The sequence below is a fragment of the Protomyctophum parallelum genome (genome assembly GCF_964188405.1).
Source record: "Protomyctophum parallelum genome assembly, chromosome: 14".
NCBI classification, from domain to species: Eukaryota; Metazoa; Chordata; class Actinopteri; order Myctophiformes; family Myctophidae; genus Protomyctophum; species Protomyctophum parallelum.
Window position 1 is genome coordinate 27048217 of NC_139709.1, and position 25071 is coordinate 27073287.

General features: G+C 42.4%; 1 protein-coding gene across 5 annotated transcripts in view; it reads right to left on the bottom strand.

Annotated features, from left to right (window-relative positions):
- Nucleotides 1–401: 401 nt before the first annotated feature.
- LOC310870102 (A-type potassium channel modulatory protein DPP6-like) overlaps nt 402–25071 on the bottom strand; it is an 89976-nt gene continuing 65306 nt past the window's right edge. For all 5 annotated transcript variants that reach the window (XM_083781152.1, XM_083781150.1, XM_083781151.1 and 2 more), the window contains exons 4-26: nt 21797–21891; nt 21609–21683; nt 20994–21046; nt 19922–20003; nt 16562–16682; nt 11026–11180; nt 10107–10204; nt 9849–9975; nt 9170–9208; nt 8543–8650; nt 8352–8443; nt 6969–7016; nt 6606–6718; nt 5710–5757; nt 5176–5274; nt 4995–5064; nt 4677–4871; nt 3800–3854; nt 3326–3428; nt 2480–2538; nt 1643–1715; nt 1465–1538; nt 402–869 (exon numbers count right to left, since the gene is read on the bottom strand). In XM_083781152.1, the coding sequence (XP_083637278.1) occupies nt 720–869; nt 1465–1538; nt 1643–1715; nt 2480–2538; nt 3326–3428; nt 3800–3854; nt 4677–4871; nt 4995–5064; nt 5176–5274; nt 5710–5757; nt 6606–6718; nt 6969–7016; nt 8352–8443; nt 8543–8650; nt 9170–9208; nt 9849–9975; nt 10107–10204; nt 11026–11180; nt 16562–16682; nt 19922–20003; nt 20994–21046; nt 21609–21683; nt 21797–21891 (2132 nt within the window). In that variant the 3' untranslated portion in view covers nt 402–719. The remainder of the gene's footprint in view (nt 870–1464; nt 1539–1642; nt 1716–2479; nt 2539–3325; nt 3429–3799; nt 3855–4676; nt 4872–4994; nt 5065–5175; nt 5275–5709; nt 5758–6605; nt 6719–6968; nt 7017–8351; nt 8444–8542; nt 8651–9169; nt 9209–9848; nt 9976–10106; nt 10205–11025; nt 11181–16561; nt 16683–19921; nt 20004–20993; nt 21047–21608; nt 21684–21796; nt 21892–25071) is intronic.

Below are 25071 nucleotides of genomic sequence, written 5' to 3' on the forward strand. Positions count from 1 at the left end.
TCCTCAATGAACATGTTGATTGATCCAATATGTGGCTCCTTCCACACATTTAGTTCATTATAGTCCAAAAGCAAGGTAGAAGAAAAGAAAACAACGTGACATAGGAGCAGGTGTGTCCGCCCGGGCTCCTATAGTCAGAGTGTGAGAGGTGCTGGGATGGAGGATGTGGTCACATGCAGCTATATAGGCCTACTGCACTCTAGAGCACTGGTTTTTAACCAGTGGTCCTTGAGGGGGTTCCAGGTGGTCCGCAGCTAAATTATGGAGTTACCCTAAATTATGGGTAACCAAATGCAGATCTTTAACTCTCGAGAGCATAAGATGAAACCAAATGAACCCTTACGGGTCCATTTGGTTTCATCTTACGCTCTCAAGAGTTACATTATTGTTAAACATTTGCACTACTTCATTTACAAGAATTCTACAAAATTAGAGAATGTAAAGATTTTTTTTTGCCAAAAGCATGGAATTGTAGACAAATATCTTATCCAACAAAAACAGAGCATACTTTAGTTTTGGGCGTGAGAGGCTAAATCTCATCACATGGTGGTCCGAGTCTCAAATGGCGACTAAATAACGGGTGAAAGGGGTTGAAAACCACTGCTGGGAGGAGGTGAGAGAAGGCGTATGTACGGCAGCAGGTGGGAGGAGGTGATGATGGGAGAGATCTGTTGCATATTGTGCTATAGTTGGATGGATGGATTGGATGGATGGGCTTTTTAACCATCGTCCTCACTGTCATCGTCCGGCTCCTCTACTATCAGTACTTCCGGCAGCCGGAAACACTCTTCAAAGTAGTTGACCAAGGACTGGCTTAGATGCTGCTGTGATCCGTCGCTGTGCAGGAAGTGTCCCTCGTCTGGGTATATCTACAGAAAAAAACACCCACCATGACAACCCTTACTATGAAACCCAAGACTGTGCAGTGAGTATGTGCCAGGGGTCACAAACATGTCCGTACACGGACAAATGTGTCCGTGGCAAAGATTGTCCGTGGCACATTTTAGATTTTCTGTTTTGCACACCATTATAATGTTCTTGTTTTGATCATAAGACCCACTGCCTGAATGTCAATCTCCAGGTTTTCTTCACAATATGTATGGAAATTATTTATTATGACACTATCGCACATTAGGAGTCCAACTAGTATTAGTGGTTCTCAAATGTTTCAAAACTCTGTGTGTTCAAATGGAACCAACCAAAATTTTGAACACTCAGAGTTAAAGACCTGTTATTCAGGGCCATCTATTTGTGTTTCTGGTAATATTATCATTTTGTATGTCCGTGGCAAAATAATTATGTTGACAAAAATGTCCACCACAAGCCAACCCCTGGATGACCCCTGGTATGTTCTCTTTATAATAATAACAATTGTAATGATAAGCACTGGGGTTATTCTTGAGATGTAATTGCCGTTTCAATTTTTTCCAAATGAACACTGAGAACCTGACAACTGAAACTCACCTGCAGACTATAATTGGCCTTCTGGCTAATTAGATGGTTGATGAATTTCGCTGTGTGCTGGAAGTGAACCATTTCTGTGATGGAAGAGAAGATAGCTCTAAAAATGCACTCATTAATCAATGTATGATTGATTTTAGCATCTTGGCAACAAGATAAAGTATCTATTGATGAAAGTTACCATCAGCGGTCGGGTGGATTATTAGGTACTGTTTATCCATAAGAAGACCAGCTCTGTTAATCAAATTGGCCATCTGAGGGAAAAGAGAAGGTAGAATCATTCAACACATTTTCTGTGTGTGTGTGTGTGTGTGTGTGTGTGTGTGTGTGCGCACGCACGCGCGTGTGCCTGTGTGATGTCTCAGATTTAAGGCTGCAATCTATAACTATCATGTTCTACACCGGGATTTGAACCTGGGTGTCCTCTCTTCCAATTAGGCACCCCCACTTGGTCTGGGGAGATATTCAGCCTGGGCACACTTTTGATTCCATGAGCGGACAGAAGAAGCTGTGTTTTGCGTCATTTCCGACAGCTGGTGGATGGAAAAGAAGCTCCACCCACGCGGCAGGTTGCTGCTAGGGCAAGCTTTTCCGGAAATCTGGCCGACGTGGGTGGAGCTTCTTTTCCATCCGCCCGCTGTCTAAAAACCGGAAAAGATGTCGGGAGTCAGCTTCCTTTGGCCGCGCATGGAATCTTAGATGTGCCCACATACCCATTGTGAGTCAGGCAGTACTAGTTGCCAGCCAGTAGGTGTCCTACCTGACACCAGGGTCTATATTTATCAATGCACTAGAAGTTATATTGTATTAACATTTAACATAATACTCTACCATACAGATAGATTGGATCATTAAACTATAAGGTAAAATATTCAGGTGCTATAACAGGGAAGAGGTTAACTGGTTAACTGTTAATTCAATTTATATCAATTTATCAATTATTAATTATTAATTCGATTTTTTTCTTATCAAAGGTCTTCCTTTGATAAGAAAACCAAAGTGCAGAAACTAAGTGTACCTGATATACTCTGTTGTCTGTCTTTGGGGAGCCGAGGTAACGTTCTGAGAACGCTGAGGCTGAGATTTGGAGAAAAAAGGACAACAAAGACAAAATCCTGATTATACGTTTCAATCGCCGAAAATAATCTACAATTTCATAACATATCACAATGATATGTGCTGTGTGCTTGTCGATTGGCTATTTTCAGTGTAATGTATACATTTTTGAATTAAGCATAGCTTTGACTGTATGTCATTTGGTATGTGATATGGACCATGGGACTGCAATAAAGATTTAATTGAATTGAACCACCAAACGACAAGGGAAACTTAAGGCATCAACATAGGCGGCGGGTGCATAAGGCTAGGGAAGGCTTAGCCTTCCCAAAAATTATGCTGGGTATTTTTTTTATATATATAATATATGTGCGCAGCATTATAGAAGGTGTCAGAACTCAGCAGCGCCAGTGCCCGCACGGTTCACAGTTCACACCACTGCAGCAACACTGGCACGTTCAGTGGAGTGACTGCTGTCTCTGTGCCGTCTGTGGAGAGCCATGAGCCGCGACTCCCGGAGGGGCAGCAACACGCCAACACCGCCGGGTAATCTACACTGTCACTGACTGACTGACTCGAGACTTGAGAAAAAGACGTCCAAAAGTCGTTGTCTGTGTATAGGCTAATTCATTGGTAAAAGTATGCTAAATAACTCATTTTTAGACCATCTGGGAAATAAATAAATAAATAAATCCGCGGCGGCGGCCTCGCTCCGCTCGGCCGCGAGAATCCCCCCCAACGCAATTCTATAGCCTACCCAAAGGTAAAACGCACCCGCCGCCTATGGGCATCAAGTTCACAACATTACCATAGAGCTCGAAATCTGTGATGGGGGAAACTGCTGCTCCACATTTAAGTTGGGTAAACTCCTCAGAATTTAGCAGCATGGTGGCCAAATATCCACCGTACACCTAAAGAAAGAAAGACATCAGAACTGTAAGGAAAGTTACTATGTTTTTCAAGGTCTTAATGAATTGTCAGTAGCACTTGAGTGCAGTATAAAAATGGGATCCAATGCCTCCTTGCTTGACACTCAGTATCAAGGGTTGGAGTCCCTGTGACATACAGTATTAGAGTCATGTCTAGAGGGTGTACTTGTACATCATGGCTTGGGGGTGTACTTGTACAGGAACAGAAGACGCTGGCTCCCAAGTACTAGTACTTACTGTACTTACATGAGTGCACAATGGCTACTTTGGGACTACTAGAGTGTGCAATATTTCATGTATCTCCTTCAAAGACAGCAAACAACACGGAAAGCATGTCGACCAGCTCTCCTTACCTTTCCATACACTCCCATTCGATTCTTATCGATGTAAGGTTCTTTGGATATGAGTCTGAAATGAAAGAGAGATTAAAAGAGAGGCTAAAAATAATAATGAAACCTGGACAAGATTTTCTTTTTTTTCTATATTTTTTGTCCCACGATTTTGTAACCCATTTTTCACCCCTGTGTCAATCATCCTGTGATCCTGGGCTCTACACACCCTCCGCCAACCTACATAGGGAGAGCAACGGACTTAACTCATGCTTCCTTCATGCTTGAGTGTCCAAGTTGCTCCTTTACACCTGACAGGGGGGAGTTTCCCTGGTTGGACGTAGCGCGTGGAAGGAACACGTTATTCCAACCAGTACCTTTCCCCTCCATCAGGCGTCCCGGCTGGCCAGGGGGAGGCAGTTTAGAGACCAGGATTACTGCATGTTTTTGTGAGGGTACCTACCCTAGGGGACATGGGGAGAACATGCAAACTCCACACAGAAAGGCCCTTTCGCCAACCCCGCCTTCGGGTATGGGCACTGATGACGCGGAGGAGGAAACACGCCGCCAGCACCCACAGCGCCCAGAGCGGGAATCGAACACAGGACCTTCTAGCTGTGAGGCGACAGCACTACCAACTGTGCCACCGTGCCCCCTGGACAAGAATTTTTGATTAACTATGGATGAGACGCAGCTCTGTTTTAAATGCACATTTACATTTTCACCTAGCCATCTTGATAAAGTATTTTTTAACTTTTTGCCAGAAGAGTGCTTTGGATCCATTCTTTTGTTGAACTTTTATGTTCACCAAATAAAGGGCATATACACAATGTGATGCCCCTGCAAAGTGCACACGGCGCCTAGGCTGAATGGCCATAATGTGGGCTCGTCAATGTCTGACCTGAGTGCCTCCAGCTGGTCCCTCTCCTCTAGTTTCCCCAGCTTCCTCCTGACCCGGTGCAGCAGGTTGGTGCCCTGGAAGCCGCTGCCGTGGCCGTCGAAGCGGACAACAATGGTACTGAAACTGCTGACCAGCACCGTGGCCCAGTCCACCTGAAACTGCTCCGTCACCATCTGCCCACCGGGCGTGCCGTCCCTGACAAAGGCAACGCAGGGTCAAAATCACCTTGAGACTCTCGACACACACTTTGCAAATCTGCAATGTTATGATGTCGTAACGTCACAACATTGACCCTATGGGTCCATTTTATGTACTTACACTAGTAGTAGTAAGGGATAAATGGATGACTCTATGAATGCTGCTGGCTTCAGAATCTGCATGGTGAGCACTGTGACAAAAGACATTAGGGTTAATGAACAGATTGACTGGGCTACGATGTCATCAGGGTGTATACACTGGATAAAATGTATTTTCTATGGGTGCATGCATGGGTACATACTGTAGTCATCTATGGTAATCGTCTCATATTCTATTTTTGGCATCTGCATGTTGGAGAACGTGTTGTTCACGCGTTCATTTGTCTCGATGTCGATTACCTCTGCAGGCGAACAAAGAACAGAATCGTCAGTGGGGTTGCATGGGGGAAATTCTCCCCCATTTATTTTCTCCCAATTTAGTTGCTAATTCCCGAACTGCCCACTAAAACCTGCGTAGTGTTGTCAGTCATGACCCCAACTGGTTGGTCCTATGGATGGATACTGAAACCACTTAGCTTCGTCCATATCATGATATTAGACTGGATATTGTATGTGATTTTGGATATTATGCTATTGTGAAATGATTGTGAAGTTTGACTCCTAATTCATCAAGTATTCCCTTCGATTTTGGACTGTGGAATGTGACACAAACAAAAATCGCCATGAATTCAATGCATCAGTGTGAGTACGGTAATTGATAGAAGACAAGTCATGTTTGAAGGTTGAAGGACAACCTGGAGTTACTGTAGTAACATTGATTTTCCTCTGGAACTCACTCTGTTTGTCCTTGGTGCTATAGACAGCCACACTAGGTATATCTGGACCTAAACAACACAGGAGGAAAAAGAGATGGACTAAGTCGAAGTTAGATTGTTAGATTTTCTAATACTCACTAATGAAAACCTCAAATGCCCCCAATAACACTGGTGACATCGCCGCAAATAAATAAACCTTAGACACAAACCTCTCTCTCATCTTCATTATTTTCAAAACAGCCCTCCAATTCCTTCCCCATGGGAAGCAGATGCATGCCAGCTTATTATTCCTCATGGACCTGCTCTCTGAACTTTCTGAAGTCTCTAATTAATGAAGAAAGCCAGCAGCCCTTTTACCTCACTGGAGTGAGCCCTCTAGACAAATCAGCTCCCATACCAGCCCTGACACTGTGCCCCAGAGTTCCAGGCAATAGGGGAGATAACAATGATGAAGTGTCTTATAGGGAATGAGAACAAGACAAGTCTCGTTTCAGAGCCTCACCCCTACCAGTGAGGAAAGTAGAGGGCACTTCTAAAGAACATCCATGGGCCCTGTGCCAGGTGCCCACTAGTCACTGTTAGGCAGTTGTCAATTTGGCATGCGGTTTTGACAAGAGCTATATCTATAGCTGTATAACTGTATGGCCGATTAGAGGGAGCCAACAATGGTTTGAGATTAACCGACGCTGTCAAACTCAATGTAAGCACTCACACTGACATGACAGCTCTAATTGAGTTGAATCTGCTTACAAAACATAGCTGCCTCTCCTGAGAAAGAATCTCACGTTGTATACCTAAGACCGATGACATTCACTGCTGTACATGCAGTAGTACAGTATATAATAGTGTGATATAACTGTGATTATATTAAATAAGCACATTATCGTAAGAGGACGTCTAAGGCTGAGGACACTCACCTTTACAGTTTAATAAAAAGTACTTCATTTCGTGGCTGAAGGAGCCGTCCACATAGCCACACTTGAATTCACAAGACAAGCAGCGGCGGTTGAATGGCGGAATTGTGTCAGCGCTGTAAGAGGTGACAATGCATCTACATTTAACAATCATCATCTCATTTTAGACAAAAAGTGTGTAGTAGAATGGAAAAAGGAGGGTGGAGAGCCTGAGCACACACTAACTCAGTGGTTCCCAGACTTTTCTGGACCAATAAGGCCCACATTGAAATCTCCAAAAGGCGTTTTGTGTTGTTGAGAATCGCTGTACTAGCTCCTTACTTTACAAGGAGGAAAGACCACCAGAGTTCAAGAATGGGGTCCTACCTGTACAGGTGTCGTCGTTTGGGGTCATCCTCTGTGCTCAGAAAGTATCTGGGGAAACAATAGCATCAGTCAACCATTCATTATGCCAAAAGGATTGTCGACCTTTTTCATGGCAGCCATATTGCCATTGAAAAGTAAATGTAATGTGACATCCTCCTGGGTTTTTACCAGAATACTAATTAAGACTATTCCATTAAAGTGTAGCAGAACCTTTCCAGTGAGCCGACGTGCTCAATACCATCACCCTTACCTGACCCTGGCTTTATTTGACCTGAATGGAACACAACCTTAAGTGTCATGAAGACTGAAGGAAGTAACATTACCCTTCTATCCCTTCTACCCGAGTTTAGAAGGAGTTGTGTGATAAAACAATAGAATGTATGTTCCAGGGCTCTTTTTGTTTTTCTTAAAGGACCACTTCACCACTTTTCAACCTATCTTCATATGATTGGTCCTCACTAATAAAATACCACCATTTGTTTCTACTCTGAGTATAAAAATAGGAGGGCTGTGGGCAGTTCAGAAACTGTTCAGAAACCTTTTGGCCAGAAAGGGATTTTTGTCTATGTCTATGATATTTTCTCTTGGCAATATCGGTAGAGGGCGCAGTGGAGTAACAAAGTATTTAAAAAAAGTTTGAAAATAAAATCCCCTTTTGGCCTAAAAGTGCATTTTATACTTGTGGTGGGGGGCTCAGAGTGCGTCCACTAAGGAAAGTAAGCTTTCTAATAACACAAGCCGCCTTTGTATTGGTGAGTAGGTGAAACGTTTTCGTAACAGAGGAGAGGCTGGTCTGCTTTTCATGCGAGCCAGGAAGAGAACGGTCCCATAGGCTTAATGCAGCGGCAGCGAAGGGCATTAGGCTATGGACCAGAGCTACCCTACCTTTAAAGATAATAGATTGTAGTAGTCTGAACTACTATGCCCAGATTTGCACACTGGTACAGTAGGTGGCGATATGCACCTCAGTTGGTTGTGAGCCGCCATTAAACTCAGAGAAGAAGAAGAAGCCAAAATGTCTGACAGTAGCACACACAACACTACCTGTAGCCTAGTGTTACCTTGTCTCATCCTAACTTTAAAAGAATATATGGCAAAATTCCTCTGTTTTGAAAGTCTATAAACTCTGATTGGACTGACCGCCCAAGAGCCCAAGAGTCAAAACAAACAGGTTAGTCTGAATTATAACTCCTTCAATACATTTGTGAAATGATTCCAGAAACGTCTTTTAATGTTTAAATTATTTAGAATGTTAGATGATCACAGATGTAATCGCTGAAACTGAAAGACAGGTTAGTGACCATGCATCCCACAGTGTATCTTAAACATAAACGTGATTTAAAAAATAGGCTATATACACAGTGTGGTGTGGTGGAGTCTCACATGAGGTTCCTGTGTTGATCGTAGGCCAAGATGCTGGTGACGTCCCAGTCTCCAGACGTCAGAGACTGAAGGATGTCTATGCTGGAGTTGGGCTGCAGGCACAGAACAACATTACGTTCAGTCAATGCTTTGGACCTCAGATCAGATTCATGTCATTTTGCTGCACTGTGGAACCGCTGCCTATACTGTACCTTTGAAGTAGACATTGAAATGTGGAAGAACTTCCCTCTGCCACCCTGGGGGATGGCTCTGGTGAGGAAGAACTTCAATCCGTCTTGGGAGAACAGCGGAGCTTCATTCTGGAGCGGAAAGAAGCAAGAAGTAAGTGTTAAGAGTGTCTGTCTGAAGGCTATAAAGGAAGGCAAGGTCCTCTTCATCAGCCGAGAGGCTCGAAATATCTCATCCAATGGTGTAAAAGGAAGCTATAACTTTTTAAGCTGCAGAGCATGATCCAGTTTGCAGACCTTATACTTTTCTCGGCCAGGCACCGAGAAAAGTATTTTAGTGAGTGGATGTGCGTGCTTTTGTTGTTCTTTTCTTTTCTTTTCTGTCTAAACACGTGTGCTCCATTTAAAATGTACAAAGCCAATTTGATGCTTTTGTCGTACAATGGTGTCGCATGCCGAAGATGACCCATCTACAAGCTCCGACCGCTTTCATGGTCCTACACCTACACACTTAGCAACACACACAAGAACCAGAACAAGCAACACACACACGGTCTGGTTCAGTCCAGAACAAGCAACACACACACACACACACACACACGGTCTGGTTCAGTCCAGAACAAGCTCACTGACTGTGTTTTCATCTTTTACCTGTCTATGCAGCCAGCTCTCGCTCTCGTCTTCATGTTTCTGAAAATACAAGGAATTCCTTGCATTAAAACCTGAATCAAAATCTCTAAACTTTGGTAGAATCTTGGCTTGTATAGCTAGCTCAGCATGATATACTGTACTGTACATGATATACTGTACTGTACATGTACAGTATGTCCAAATATTCTACCAAAGTACAACATCACTTAAACATGAGACTGTGTCAACACAGCCCCTCCTCTCGTTGATTGACAGAATTGTATTTTTGCAGAATGTTCACCCACCATGATGCCCAGAAAAGGGATGATAGGGGTTCATTTGGTTAAGTAAAAGGAGCGATACCACTATATGTAAAATAAGTAAAAGTCCTGTACAAAAGTATTGGCATCAAAATGTACTACTTACAGTACATCGCTCTCATAATGCATAATTAATTCATCATAATTGTTTTCATCACTATAATGTTGCAGCAATGTGGGACTGATTGTATTAAATTACTTTATCTGCGGCTTCATCTAATTTAGAAATTAATGCATGTTTTGTATTAATAATCTAAAGTAACTCTGAGATGTAGTGCAGTAGAAGTAGGCCTATCACAAAGTGGAAATGTGCTTAATGTAAGTACACATTCCTTGAGTAAATGCATGCAGTTATTCTCCACCACATGTACGTCTCTCACCTTAATGCAGACCCCAGTCGTGGCCTCGCACAGCGTCAGGATGGAGTTGTTCTGGGCTCTGTTCAGCCAGTTGACGGCCAGCTTGGTGCTGGAGGACCATTTTACCATGGTGATATAATATTCCCTCCTGGAAAGGAGAAGACCATATCACGCAGCCGCAGTGACAAGTTTCTGTAGGCTGTCTAGAGAAAGTGCCGCGGGGCTCCGCTGCTCATTAATTCATACACGGTGTGATACCATCATGGCGCTGCCACTCACCCTATTCTGGGGTCATCGGGTTTCTTCATCACGACGGTGTGCAGGGGACCGTTCAGACTCACCACTGACAGATGTGCCACAGGGTTCTCCTCCCCGGCCTGCATGGGGCAAGAGGACAACGGATCAGAGGCCGTGTTCATTTCGGCGAATAAAACTGTGGCGACTACCGTTTTTCACTGACAAAAACTCAATAAAAACGAAGCTACTAAAAACTAAAACCATGACAAATAAAACAAATTATTAGACTAACAAGCTAGACAAAAATGTAGGGAGGGACTAGTGGAGAAGAAATCCAGTATGGATTTGGTTTGGTTGCGCTCGCGCTCTGAAAATATCAGATCTACAAGCTCACAACTGTGTGAGCTTTTAGATCGGCTATTTTCAGCATGCCATTGCAACATCAAGGCCAGCCAAAATAGATTTCTGTTGACAAAATCAACTGTAGTTTCAGTGTTATGATATTTAGTCCACTAAAAGTAGACTAAAAGTAAAACATTTCAGATGACTAAAATATGACTAAAACCTGAATGGAATTTTATTCAAAAGACTATGACTAAAACTACATCAAAATGTTCTGTTCACAGGTCACACTGATCACAGGTTACATCTGATGCCGGGTTCAAGATGGATCAGAAGTGCCAAGCCTAAGGTATGCTCCACCACACGACGGCACTGTGCGCCTAAAATAGCAGACCTACAAGGTTGGAGGTTGGCTGAAATAGCAGACCTAGAAGGTTGGAGGTTGGCTGAAATAGCATACCTAGAAGTTTATAGGTTGGCTATTTCTGCGCGCAACACTTCCATGCGACTAACTATGAATCATGCTTTACACTAAGGTCTTCAACGCAATATAGAGGATGTCAAATTTATTGACAATAAACTGTTTGTACAATGCTGTGATTGTGAGATGTGGACCTGCCTTGGGGTAGTGATACTCCTGGCCTGAGGGATACGGAGAGCCTGTGAAGATTGGGAGCTCCATCTTGGGCACCAGAGTGTCATTGATGGTTGTGTAAGCAAGCCACTGGCCATCTGGGGACCACCAGTGGGCTATGTGGGTCTGAAGAATCTCCTCTGTAAAAAAATTAAAAAGGTGCAGCACTGTCATTTACAGGGATTCAAGCAAAACAAATCTCATTACTGAACGGTTTTGTTAGGCCAAGTCCCAATCTATGATTTGTGAAACACCGCAAAAGGAGAACCTTTTGGTTTCAACAGAATTATGATATTTTTATATTTTACTGTTCTACGTTCGGCCAAACAGTGAAAGAAATCAAATCACATAGTGAAGCTTTAACCATTTAATTGGTTTAACATAGTTAAACCAATGAAATATTTGGGTTTTATGGAAGATGGTTCTGTTCTGTATTGCTGGTTTGACCAATTCAAATACTCTAATCTTAGTGTGGTTCCCCAATAGGCCTGCAAGAAATACTGCAAGTACTATTGATAGAGTAACATCCTAAACCAGATGTATGTTTTGTAGCCTGCAGATCCATTATTTAATTGTCCAAACTTCGGCTGTGTGTGTGTGTGTGTGTGTGTGTGTGTGTGTGTGTGTGTGTGCGTGTGCGCGCGTGCATGCATCTGTGTGTACAGTATACATACTGTATGTAATTGTCTAAACCTCACATCCTGTACAAATGAACATCTTTCATGTGACTTAATTTAAACAGACACAAGTTCAGCAGGAAGCTATCTAGCTTCTGATTTATTGCACTGTCACTGTAGAAATAGAGAGACGTTAGTCTTATTTAACGTTGACAGTGTGAAATGTGTTTAGGCGGGTATAGAACATACTCATTGTTCTCTCTGGATCAACATCATGTTTTGTCATTTATCATCACGCAACACAGAGAAGAGGAGCATGACAAAGAATTAACGGTGTGACTAAATATGTGCTCACAACAGCTAATAATGATTACTATTGTCCTTTGCATTGGGGAAGCATTACTCCACATCGTGACACATCTGCTTCATTATGGTTTCAGAAACGCTTTACCGTCTTCTATCGTGATGTTGTATGATAATCGCTACACTGTATTCTGTCGGCGTTGGTCTTTGTATGTGTTGGTGTTGGTCAACTCATCCAACGGGGTGAGATAAGCTGAGAGAGCCACAGTGGTGTAGAATGAATACCTGCTGGTTGTGGTATCATGCCTTCTACTGGTTGTGGTATCATGCCTTCTACTGGTTGTGGTATCATGCCTTCTACTGGTTGTGGTGTCATGCCTTCTACTGGTTGTGGTATCATGCCTTCTACTGGTTGTGGTATCATGCCTTCTACTGGTTGTGGTATCATGCCTTCTACTGGTTGTAACTGGTATCATGCCTTCTACTGTCCTCCAAGCTCCCCATTCTGTGTTTTGAGGGTGTTGGTCTTTGGCAATGCAATTTACCTGCAGAGCAACTGTTATCCAGCAGGGGGCAGAAGAGATCTGCAGAAACCCACACGACTAGATCATCTATTCTAACTCTGAGAGAAAGAGAACATTTAATGGTTTATTTGATGATCAAGGCAAATTTGCCTTGCTCATCAAATAAACTATTTCATTTTTCACCAAAGACTGAGTGCCATTAAATGGGGTACCGTAGCCTAATTCAGGTCAAACTTGGGGTACTTAAACGGGTTGAGAATCACTGCTAGAGCCGTAAAACTCTTCTCTCATGGGGGTCCTTAGCGTATATTTTCTAATGGGGGTCTGCAGGCTAATTACATTTGGGGGTCCTTGACATGAAAAGGTTTGGGAACCACTGCTTTAGAAACTCCTCACATCTTGACTTGTTATGAATCAGGCCAGCCTGTTAATTTCAATAAAACGAGTGAAGCCTTTGATGAGTTCATGGTATCAGCTGTCTGTGTAGCAGCAGTGTTCACAAGGTTCACAGTATATGCCCAGAGAAAATGAGCCTGCTTAATTAAGTATGGTCGGCATGGTGGTGACAAGAGCACAGGCCTGGTCTAAAATTGACTGGTGGGCTAACTACTTGGGCTAACTAAGTACAGTACTGTCAATCCCAGTACTTCAGTCGAAGTATATAAAGTTGCTCTGTCTAATTAGCTTGTATTCAAAACTACAAAGTACATGAGGTTTTTTTATATCAATGCATTGCTGTATTAAAATGTAGAAACTTTACAAATTAATGTAAAGATTTTCCTGAAATGATATTAGATATTAATAAATAATTAATAATAATTAATTAAATTAAGTGTTTCAGTGTGACATGTTGTGACCTTGTCGATCAGCTATTTTCCGGTCTGTGATGGGAGTCTAACCCCATTCCCAAACCTAACGTCTGAATGTTTAATCCTATCCATAACCCCAACCTAAATCTTTTCTTAATTGTCTAAAAGTCTAACTCTAAACATCTTTTTGTAACCATAAAACCACCATTTATCTTGCATTGTGAATTCACAAGTTTACAACGTCTATCAAATTCTACTATATTCTACTCGGCTGGAGAAATTTGGCCGGGCACACGCAGGTGAGACAGAGGGAAGTAAACAGCAGCTGCCCAGCAGGATTCTGTACAAACATAATGATGTTGTACCTGTATAGATTGCCCACATGTGTTTGCAAATGAAACACCACCATGTCCGTTCATGCTCAAAGCTCATCCAACGAACAACAAGAGAGGGTACACTTAATTGCAATATTATTATTATTATTAATATTTCTTCATATAAGACCAATCCAGTGGCTTCTCATTTCCACTGTGAAGCTAAACTTTACAGGATACTTTAACATCCAACAAGACATCGCGAAATTAACCATAAATATTTTTTGTAGGGAAAATATCAGCTAATCTCTATACTGTTGCTTTCAGCAGAAATTCCCAGTGACTTGATTTAGACAAGATTTTTGACTGTAATATCAATATTGGTTAAACTTAGATAGTCAGGCCACTATGCAGCCTTCAAATCCAGTCCTACTGTATATTGCGCTGATCAGAGCATGGTCACTGAGTTATGGCTTTGAAATGTTAGACACTGCCACATATGACCCTGTCGTGGCCCCTGTTGTGACTATTGTCATGGCAGATATCCAGAACAGCATTTGAGCCATGTTTGGTGATGATTGGAGCAACAGTGTGCCTGTGGCCCCTAGGGAACCTGACGTGGCCCCTGGTGTGACTATTGTCATGGCAGACCCCTGAACAGTGATTGTGCCAAGTATTGTATGGAGCAACACTGTGGCTGTTGCCCGACGCTGGGCAACGTTCGCTTCCGCTGTGGTCCGTCAATGAAATGTTTCCCCGCCGTCCACTTCCATTATAAGCGTGATGTTTGCACGCGTTATTCTCGTAATTGAGGCTCAGATTGAGGGGATTGAACAGAACGTCCATGTTAGGGGCTCATTACTAAATCATCGCAACCTCACGGTTACAATATTATTATTAACGCTTCTGATGACTTTTAACGTTACAATGGTCACATTAGCTAAAGGCAATTTTGCTTCCTGTTTTTTGGGAAGAAATTAACCCTATCCTACAGCTGGCAGGGAGGGACATTAGACTGAATCGCGGGAGGCAGTTCAAAGTGTTTTAATACTTTCTCCCATATGATGGAAAGGCAGGCTCTGCCCCTGGCCTGAGAACTAGTTCTTCATAACACAGGTCATAACACACCATGAAAATGACAGTATGACACATATAGGAAATATCCTAATCTAATCTTTGAGCCTTCTAGCTTATGTAAGCTTCATCATGACAGCCGAGGGTCGAGGGATATTCCTGGTGACTACCAAAGCCAATAAAGATGTGGTAACCCTTGGACCACGTTTAAAAATTACTAAAAGGGGCACGGTGGCACAGTTGGTAGTGCTGTCGCCTCACAGCTAGAAGGTCCTGGGTTTGATTCCCGCTGGGGACACTGTGGGCACTGGCGGCGTGTTCCCTCCTCCGCGTCATCAGTGCCCATACCCGAGGCGGGGGTTGGCGATAGGGCCTTTCTGTGTGGAGTTTGCATGTTCTCCCTGTGTCCCCTAGGGTAGATACCCCCAAAAAACATGCCGTAATCCTGGTCTCTAAAACTACCTCCCCCTGGCCAGCCGGGGCGCCTGATGGAGGGGAAAGGAACTGGTCGGAATAACGTGTCCCTTCCACGCGCTACGTCCGGCCGGGGAAATTCCCCTCTGTCAGGTGAAAAGAAGCAGCTTGGACTCCTCATGCATAGAAGGAGGCATGAGGTCAGTCCGCTGTCCCCCCAGGTTGGCAGAGGAAGTGTAGCGCCCAGGATTACATTAGATAATTGGCACTGGGTGAAAAGAAAACTGGGTTACAAAAACGTGGGATAAAAATTTAAGTAAAAAATATATATATACTAAAAAGGACTAAATTAAAAAAAGTTAAATTAAATCCTGTGAAATCCTGGTAGATTGCACTAGCACACACCTGCGCAAGACATTGAACCATATTTGTCAATCTAACCTCCACAACACAGAACATGGTACCATAGCATACTAGAAACAACATACCTATACAGTACATCTGTTTCCTAAAAGCGTTCAGTTGTTTCACTCTAAAGTCATAATACGTCAGATAGCAAGGCAAAATAAATTACAACTGAATTTTATCACACACACCATTTACTTTTCAAAAAAGTGACAGGCCCAAACTATACTTTGAAGGATTCCGCAACAGTTGACATAATCAACACTGCAACAACAAGCAATCTGTCACCAACATTGAGGCAACATCTCAGAGTGCAAACCAATACACTCAAAAAGTATTTGAGAGATATGTCATTAGAACTTCAGTCACAGAAAATGTTGTGTATCGAATGACACATGCTCGTGAACAGCTGCTGAGTGAGATTGCAGTGGTGCATGCAGACATTAATTAATGAACATAAGCCAAAACATAAAAAACAAGCTGTGTGGGTATAACCCTGAGGAGGGAGGGGAGCTGAAACGTAGCCAGCTGTGTGTGCTTCCAAACGGAGTCATAAACACCAACTCTAGTCACGCTTGGTGCCTCCCAGGGACAGGCTTTTAGTCAGCGCTACCAAATGAAATCAATTAAAAGTTTGTCAGACTTGTAACTTCAAATTTGTCTCATTTGTTGCTACCATCTATAAACAAATGTGCTCCTTTTAACCACGTGAGCTCATTAGCATCCCTTTTCTGGCCAACATTCGGCAGTAATAATAGCCGAACATTCTGTGAAAATAGCCGATCTACAGTACCAGCGCACAAGGTGTTGCAACTAATATGGTGCCGCAGTTGGAACCTATACTGTAGCGACTAGCAAGATCACTGCTTTAATTAAGAAGAAAGAATCTCCCACGTGTATGTGGTGTTGTATTACTATTGCACTACAGTTTTAATCAAGTATTTCTTTCCTCAGTGTAGCAGTGCTGGATTTGACGTTGACTTACCCTCATAGAGCCAGTCTGCGAGGCCGTTAAAGACTTACCCTCATAGAGCCAGTCTGCGAGGCCGTTAAAGACTTACCCTCATAGAGCCAGTCTGCGAGGCCATTAAAGATGACTCTGTCTTGACCCGTCGACACCAGGCGAATGGTACGGCTGTCTACCGTCGCCCTGTAGTAGATGTTGTTCTCAAATATGAAGATCTGGATAGACAGAATGTTTCACATCAATAGTTTGTCGCTGTAGGTGTTCCAAAGTTGTTGCTATCGTGGCTGTGAGTGGATTTAGACTTTCTACTAGCCTAAACAACAGACAAATCTACCATTACAAAAAGATAAATAATAACATTGCCCTCGGCACGCAGTGGTATTAGTCTGGCCATGATGCCAGGCTAACGCTATTTGCAGTTGTGCAAAACAGCTGCAACTGCAATGCTACATACAGTATACATATTATCAACTAATGCTTGTAACCTGATTGTAACTTTCCATCTACACGACTACACCAACACACACTTCTGGCCTATTATCACACTGTCTTTACCAGGCCATGTTAAACACACTCTAAAAGGACATGTCTTTCATTAGGAGTCATGCTGTATTCATCTCGATAGCAACCTGTTATGTTGCTGATCAAAGCCTGAGGCTGATGTAACTTATGCCTTGATCTCTCTTCAAATGTCAATCACATGTACAATTTACATGCACGCACATATACATGCATGCACAAAGGTTATGTATTAACTATCTATGTTATACATCATATACAAACACACAGACAAAAATATATTACACACAGACACACACAGATGTACACTCGTGTATACCCAGACACATGAAAACAAACGCACACACAAGTGAACCGCATGCGCACACACACACACACACACACACACACGCATGCGCACACACACACACACACACACACACACACACACACACACACACACACACACACACACACACACACACACACACATACACACATTGTGTTGTCCTCGTGCTGATTGAGACATCAGGCGCCGGCCGGTCTGCCTGCGGTGGGTCTGACTAAGCTGTATTAAGCCCCCTGTGGCCAGCCCAGGATGCCACTGCCAGAGGGGATGTAGTAGACAACAGTACTGGCTGCAGGTGAATGTCTGACACTTAAAAATCCACTGTCAATCCACTCTGCAATCCCATTAATATTACCCAGTGTCTGTGTAAGCAAGGGGTTAGCTGTATGCATATTGTATGTTCAGTTGATACTGTAGACAGGGCAATAGTCTGAAAGAGACAACGCAGGCTAGGCCTGTGTACTGTGTAGGGCCAGACAAGACAGACTAGGCCTGTTTAGGGCCACACTGTGGTCCCTAACAGAGACAAGACAGGCTAGGCCAGTGTAGGGTCACTCTGTGGTCTCTAACAGCTCAGAAGGAGCAGAGTATTGCTAGGGATACAGTACATAAAGCAGAGGAGGCAGGTGATATTTAGATGTTTTATTGCCTGTGGGCAATAGGAATCATTGAGCTGGGGAGGAGGAGCCGAACTTGAGTGGTGTTGTGTTTACAAACCTTATCCAATAAATCCAACTTGCTATATATATCTTGGCTTTGACTACAATAGGGTGACTAATTGAGGTATGTAGGTCAGTGACTTGTTTTTGCTGGTAGCAGTTACGCCATTATGGCTCTTAACTGGCAACATTAGAGACACCTTTTGTGCATGTGTGCGTGCGTGTGTGCGTGCGTGCGTGCGCGTGTGCGTGCATGCGTCGTTGGCATTACTCTGTACTCGTAACCGGAAGATCAAGCAGGTCACATGTGATGATTTACTGGCCCAACCTTTATCTGCATTCATTTATCTACCACTGCTCTCTGTGCGTGCGTGTGTGCGTGCGTGCGTGCGTGCGTGTGTGCGTTGAGACACATGCACCCGCTTTGACCTGGCCCTGCTGATTGCCCTGTCATGGTAGAGTAATCGCCTGCGGTTTAATGACTTGAGGAACATAGATCACGATTCATCTCCCTGTTCTGTGCGTCACACACCTGATGCCTGGCTGCAACACACAGATACAGTACCAACCATCCGTCCAACACACCCATCATCTTTACGGAAACACTTTACTATTAACCTATTTAGGACTGACACCAGATTCTACAAATGTCTTCTAAATCCTGACAGTTTTCTGAAAAACGCTATGTTTCTACGTCAGTGGTTCTCAAAACTATTTCATATCAAGGAGCCCCAGAATTACAACGTATATGTACAGTATTTGGCCGCCGACACCCATCTGAAAATGTTGTTCCAGGGACCTCCCATGCAGAAGCAACGATTTGAGTTAAAAACGTTCGCTCTGAAAGAATATATATTCAAAGATTTGCGCGACATTTGAAAGATTTTTCAAAAATAGCTAAAGTATAACATAATGCTTAAAACACCGTCCTGAATGGGTTAATCCAATTAAAATGAACATAATGAGAAATCATTACAGCCATAAATGGGAGTATAATGTCAGATTAGATGGAGGCAAAAGATGAAAGCTCATCTTGTTCCTCCCAGGTTTACCCGACTTCTCATTATAATTGAACACAGAGTAGCACAACAAAAGGAACAATCGGGCTCATGATTACTGTATGCAAATTAGAGCAATTTCTCCTCTGACAAAGTCCCCCAGAACACATTTGAAATGTTTATATCTGATCATCAAGACTCATCATATGGTGCACCCCCATTGTGTGCGTGCGTGCGTGCGTGCATTTGCATGCGTGTGTGATACAACAGAGCAATTTGGCAAAAATACACAGATTTATTTCAGTGAAGCCACACCATAAGTAAAATTTGTTTTAGCATCACATGCAAAAATGATGTCTTATAGTAAGTAAAATAAAGTTGTAGGCTAAATCATGCATGAAAGAAGACAGAAAAAAGTGTTTGATTTTCCTTAACAAATACATAACATTTCACACTTTTTTCTTTCCCCCCATCTTCTCCTTACTTAGTAATTCTGTTCCCATGTCCCCTTGGCTTGTACTTCCCCTTGTTTCTGCCATCCCTTATCTCTGGGCGATTCATTAGGGATGGTGTAAAGGAGCATGTGTCTCCTCCGAGTTTCCAGCCACTTCTTTTCAACTGAAAGCTAAATCGCTAAATCCGTCTAAATAAATGTATAAATAAATATATATAGCATGTAGAGGGACACGCTATCCTTCTCAGTTAACCACTTCAACCCCAGGATGCCTAGTGTGGGGTTAACAATCGTCATAAATAGCAGCTCTACAAGCTCACAGCGTGTCACGTTTGCAACGCGTTGTAAGCTTGTAGATCGGCTATTTATTAAGAAGAGATTTGGTGTACACAGGAAAGAAACGGTCAAAGTACAGTTGTAACTCCCTCCTGCCAGTCACTAGGGTCGCTACTAGGGTCATTTAGTGGGTGTATTGTTGACGAAGCGCTCTCCTTACCAATTGCTGGTCTTGCGGTCCCCAACCAGCGTACTGAAGGACAGCGTTTCGCACCTCAGGGGGGTTCAGACTCCATGTGTCGCTGTTGAAATGACACGTCAGTATGTCAACAATACAACAATCACGAGTTTATCTCCGAAGGTGTACACAGTTGAGCATCTAGCATGCATACTAAATTGAGTTACAAATGGTTAAATTGGGATTTTACTGTGTAGACTAGAGCACACAGTATACAGTAAATATATATATATATATATGTATGCTATATATGAATGTCTTTTTAATCATCCCCCCGCCTTATTTATTTTAGACAGACGTTGTAAAACGTGTTTTACAAGATGTTGTAAAACTGCTGCCCTCATGCACAGTCATTCATAGCATCAGTTTGCTACCCTGCAGGGGGTTTAAGCAATCACCCACAGTCTATTTTAACATACGCTGATCTTGCTCGACTGCATATAAATCTGGAACATTTAGTGAAGTATGCTGACATAGATGGATGAAGACCTAAAAACAGGCCATATTTTTTTTGTATGTGTGCCACATAAGAATGGATGGGATTAAAATTAGCCCCACAAGGTGGCAGCACTAACGGGTCACATTACAGAGAACTGGTACTCTGAAAGACTAGTCTTACTTGTGGTATAACAAGGCTGCAGATGATATGCAATGCAAGGGATAAGCCAGACATTATCCCACTTATTACACGGCGACTTACATAAAATAATAAAATAGACAGTTGACACAAAGGGCTATAAGTAACATGGGTTTTATTTAGGCTATTTAGCATACAAAATATGTCCGCAGGTATTCCGCTCAAGAAAGTAGTTCCTTTTAAAAGTTGTACCGAAACGGCACATCTTTTACAGCGCTGATGCGGAAGTGCGGATTGATATGAGCTTTTATCAAAGCTGGTGTTGATTAGCCATCGGTCTGTTATTTATAGCAGAGCGGTCATTATCCAGAAATAACACCCTGCTGAATTTAGCAATTGACCAATCAGAATCAAGCATTCAACCAAGCTGTGTAATAAAACAGATATAAAGACTGGTATGCAGGTGGTCTTACTTACGGTGTAACGAGGCTGCAGATGATATAACTGGCTGTGTAGGAGTGCTTGTACACCTGTAGAACCAAACACACAGCATCAAGCAGTCAGTGGAACGAATGGCCCCTAGAAACATGTCAGTGTTGATTTTGACAGCAAGTCTTAGTCACAGTCTCTTGAATAGTTTATTTAGTTTTAGTCACCTGGAATGTTTCAGTGTTAGTCAAGTGTCAACTAAGTATCATAATAGTTGACTAAAATGTATTTTGGCGGGTCTTGTTGCTGTCGTAATGACTGATTTTACACTAAAATCGCCAATCTACAAGCTCACAACACGCCACGCTGCAACACGTTGTGAGCTTGTAGATCGGCTATTTTCAGCATGCAACCAAGTGTAAAATGACTTGTACTGGATCTCTTGTCCACTAGTCCCTTCCTAACATTTGAGTCATTTGTTGACGAAATTGTCAATATATTTAGTCTTAGTTTTAGTCATCATAGCTTAGTTTTCATGTAGTTTCCATTTAGTTTTCGTCAGTGAAAAAAGGTAGTCGACAAACATTTTTTGTGATTGTATTAGTCAAAAAAAAAACATGTGATACGAGGAGGCACAGTAGCATGCAGGAAGATTCCACTCACTGGGGTTACGCCAAAGGCCAGCAGCACATGCTGCATGTCAGGAGACACTTGGTATTTGGTGGCTTTGTATGCTTCCTGGTTGAGGTTTGGAGAACATCTTGTTAGATGCAATTAGTGCTTTCTGCAACTTAATAAAATGTAGCAAAAGAATAATAGCAAAATAAAATGCACAGAATGTTGACACTTACAAACATTTTGCTCTCCACCACAATGACCCTCCTCTTCGTGTCAATGTCCAGTTTGACAACGTCCCCATCTCTTGTACGGTACAGCAGCTCGTTATCTGGAAATGACACATATTCCATATTAAACATTATTCATATTTTTGTTTTTGCTACAGTATATTTAATAATACGCACCAGGCTATTAATATCAATATGTGTTGTTAATGAAACGGCTATTGACAGATATTGAGTTTGAGCCATTAACTGGAATACTAGTTACTACAGCACTATAGTCAACTGTGATGTCCAAACCTGCGTGCATGTGTCGCTGCAGTGGTGGAAAGTAACAAAGTACATTTACTTAGTACAATCTTCAGGTATTTGTACTTTACTTGAGTATTTCCAATTTCCAATACTTTTACTTGTACTCCACTACATCTCAGGTCCAAATATTGTACTTTTACTCCACTAGTTACAAAAGTACACTAACCTGCAGTAACCACTTGCTCTTAGCTTGCCCTATATACATTTCGACCATTTGAAAATAGCAGATCTACAAGCTCACAACGAGCTTGTACATCTGCTATTTTCAAAATCTTATTATATTATACATTTGAAAACCTACCTGAAATGGGACATTCTGCACAATGAGTACTTTTACTATTGGTACTTCAAGTACATTTTGATGCCAATACTTTTGCACTTTTACTCAAGTCAATTTTGAATTCCAGACTTTTACTTGTTACAGAGTACATCTACATTGCAGTATTGATACTTTTACTAAACCCATTTTGGGCGGGAACCCCTTTTGGTGTTAGCATTATGCTATGCTTTAGCTATTGAAAAATAGCAGATCTGCTATTTTAGAAAGATCGAAGAACCACTGACATAGAAACATAGCTTTTTCAGAAAACTGTCAGGATGTAGAAGACATTTTTAGAATCTGATCTCAGGTCATGGGTTAAGAAAAAAACAGTACTTTTTCCAGCACTGCGTGTCTGACCTCTGGACCAGTGCCATGTGTCACTGTCCGCACCACCTTGTGTTCCATGCAGGGAGCCTCTGCTTCCATGAGAGACCACACTGCACCACAGAGAGGAGCCTCTCATTCTCCTGATAAGGCATATCTGGAATGTTTTCATCCATCCCCGTTTACAGGACAAATATACTGTACGTTGGAGCTCATTAACCTGGATTTAATACTCTTGGGCATACTGTACAGTGTGCTGATATATTTTCATGGTTTTGTGTCGTGGTGGAAAGTCAACCCCTTTTTGTCAACGGACGTGTCGAGGTCCAGGCTGGTTCCCATGACATTGTAAGCAATATGTATTTTACAAACTTAAGGTTACTTTAATACTGCTGAAATGTTTTGAAATAGAACCAACTAGAAAAAGTGCCCCTCGGGGCACAGGTCTCCTAGCATTTGTGTAGGAGTAATATAAATATTTGAAAAATCTAACGGATCTGTGTTGAACACATGACTATAAAGATAGTGTATCCCGATTTGTGTGATGTATGGATAACATCTGTGCGAGTAATATAAAGAACTGTGTTTTGCAAAAAAGATTTAGGGCCTCTAGGGAGTGAGCATATAAAGTTGTACACAGATCGGTGCAGTTATAGGTAAAAACAGGAATTGGCCTGTTATAGCGCCACCATGAGGCTAATTTGAAAATGTTTAAGTGGCATTTCTTCCTCTGCCTAGTGGGAATGTGTGTGCATAATTGCACGGAAATGGCACGCTGTGTTAAGATTTGAGACATTTTGTTCAAAACTGACCAATTCTGCAAACTTTGGAAGGCAATTTTAGCCAATGGGGATGTAATATGGGGAAGCGGACAGATCCGTAATGATCACATGACTATAGAGATTGTGCATACCGATTTGCATGATGTATGAATAAAATGTGTAGGAGTAATCTATAAAAATGTGTTTTGCAAAAGTTGGCCTCATGGTGGCGCTATAACAGGCCAGTTTGGCATCGTCAACGGTGCAGGAGATTAGCTATGGACGGACGGACGGACGGACGGACACACACACGGACGGACACACGGACGGACGGAGTGCAAAACATACTCTCTCCCCATGCCTTCGGCCTGGTGGAGACAATTAAGGCGGAGTACAGTCGAGGCTGAGGACTGCTTGGCTCAACCCTGATATCATGTTGGCTGAATGCGGTTCATCGGTTCATGACAACTGTTACAGTTGATGACATTTTGCAGCTATAGATATAATCCAGTACATCCCTCTTTTATTGCCAAGAGTTGACATTGCTAGTGCAGGCTTAAGTCCAGGGTGTCAGGATGAAGCTCAAATCAATTTGATGGCAAGATCCGTGCTGGCAATATGGTCTTGTGATATAGGAGGTTATTGTATAGCTGTCGGGTGGAAACCTTGTATGTCCAAAAGTGTAACATTTCAGGAAGTGGAACGCCAATTTTCAGAAATAGTGAATATAGCAGATGAATAAGATCACAATGTCACTATGTGATGCATTGTGAGCTTGTAGATCTGCTGTTTTCACCACTTTTGCTTGACACTCTAAAAGTTGACAGCGACAATATTTCTCCTGCCCACATTTGCAACCCTGTGTGCTACAGAGCTGAGGTTGGACTGGAAATAGGGACCCCCAGCCAAATTGCATTTTGATTGGGCACATAATTAATTAATTAATTAAGTTATTCTACAACAGCATTGACGCTAACCTCTTCAAATTAATTGTTATTTAAAATACAGAACTGTTTGTTGTCGTCACCATAATTTGCAGCCTCCAGCTGGCAGGCTCAATCAATTGTCAGTGATTAATTATAGCTCGATCCCAGAAACAAAGGAACGGCATACACCAACCAATCAAATTTGTTGGTTTGGTTTAATTGATTCATTGTAATAAAGTTTAGCACAGTTGGTATGCTCAAGTGTACTGTGTGCGTGTGCGTGTGCGTGTGCGCGCATGTGTGTCTCTGAGTCTGTGTGCGCAGCTATGCTTGCAAAAATGATTGGCTGATTGGCGTCAGACTTTCCATGCACACTCCAAGTAGAACAAGGAAGAAGACACATAATCCCAACTGTTCCTTCCACATTGACATCATGGTGGCACCAGGCCACTGTATGTTTTGGCCTACGGTAGAACTCCTAAACCGTAGTTTGTACAATCAAAATAGTTTCCCCCAGGATTGGCTACGCTCAATCGCTCATTACCGCCTAACTAGATTTTCCACCATTTTGCATTAATCAAAAACATGTGCCAGACCCACCAAAGTTTGTAAGGGGCCTATTTTTTAATACCCAAAATCATG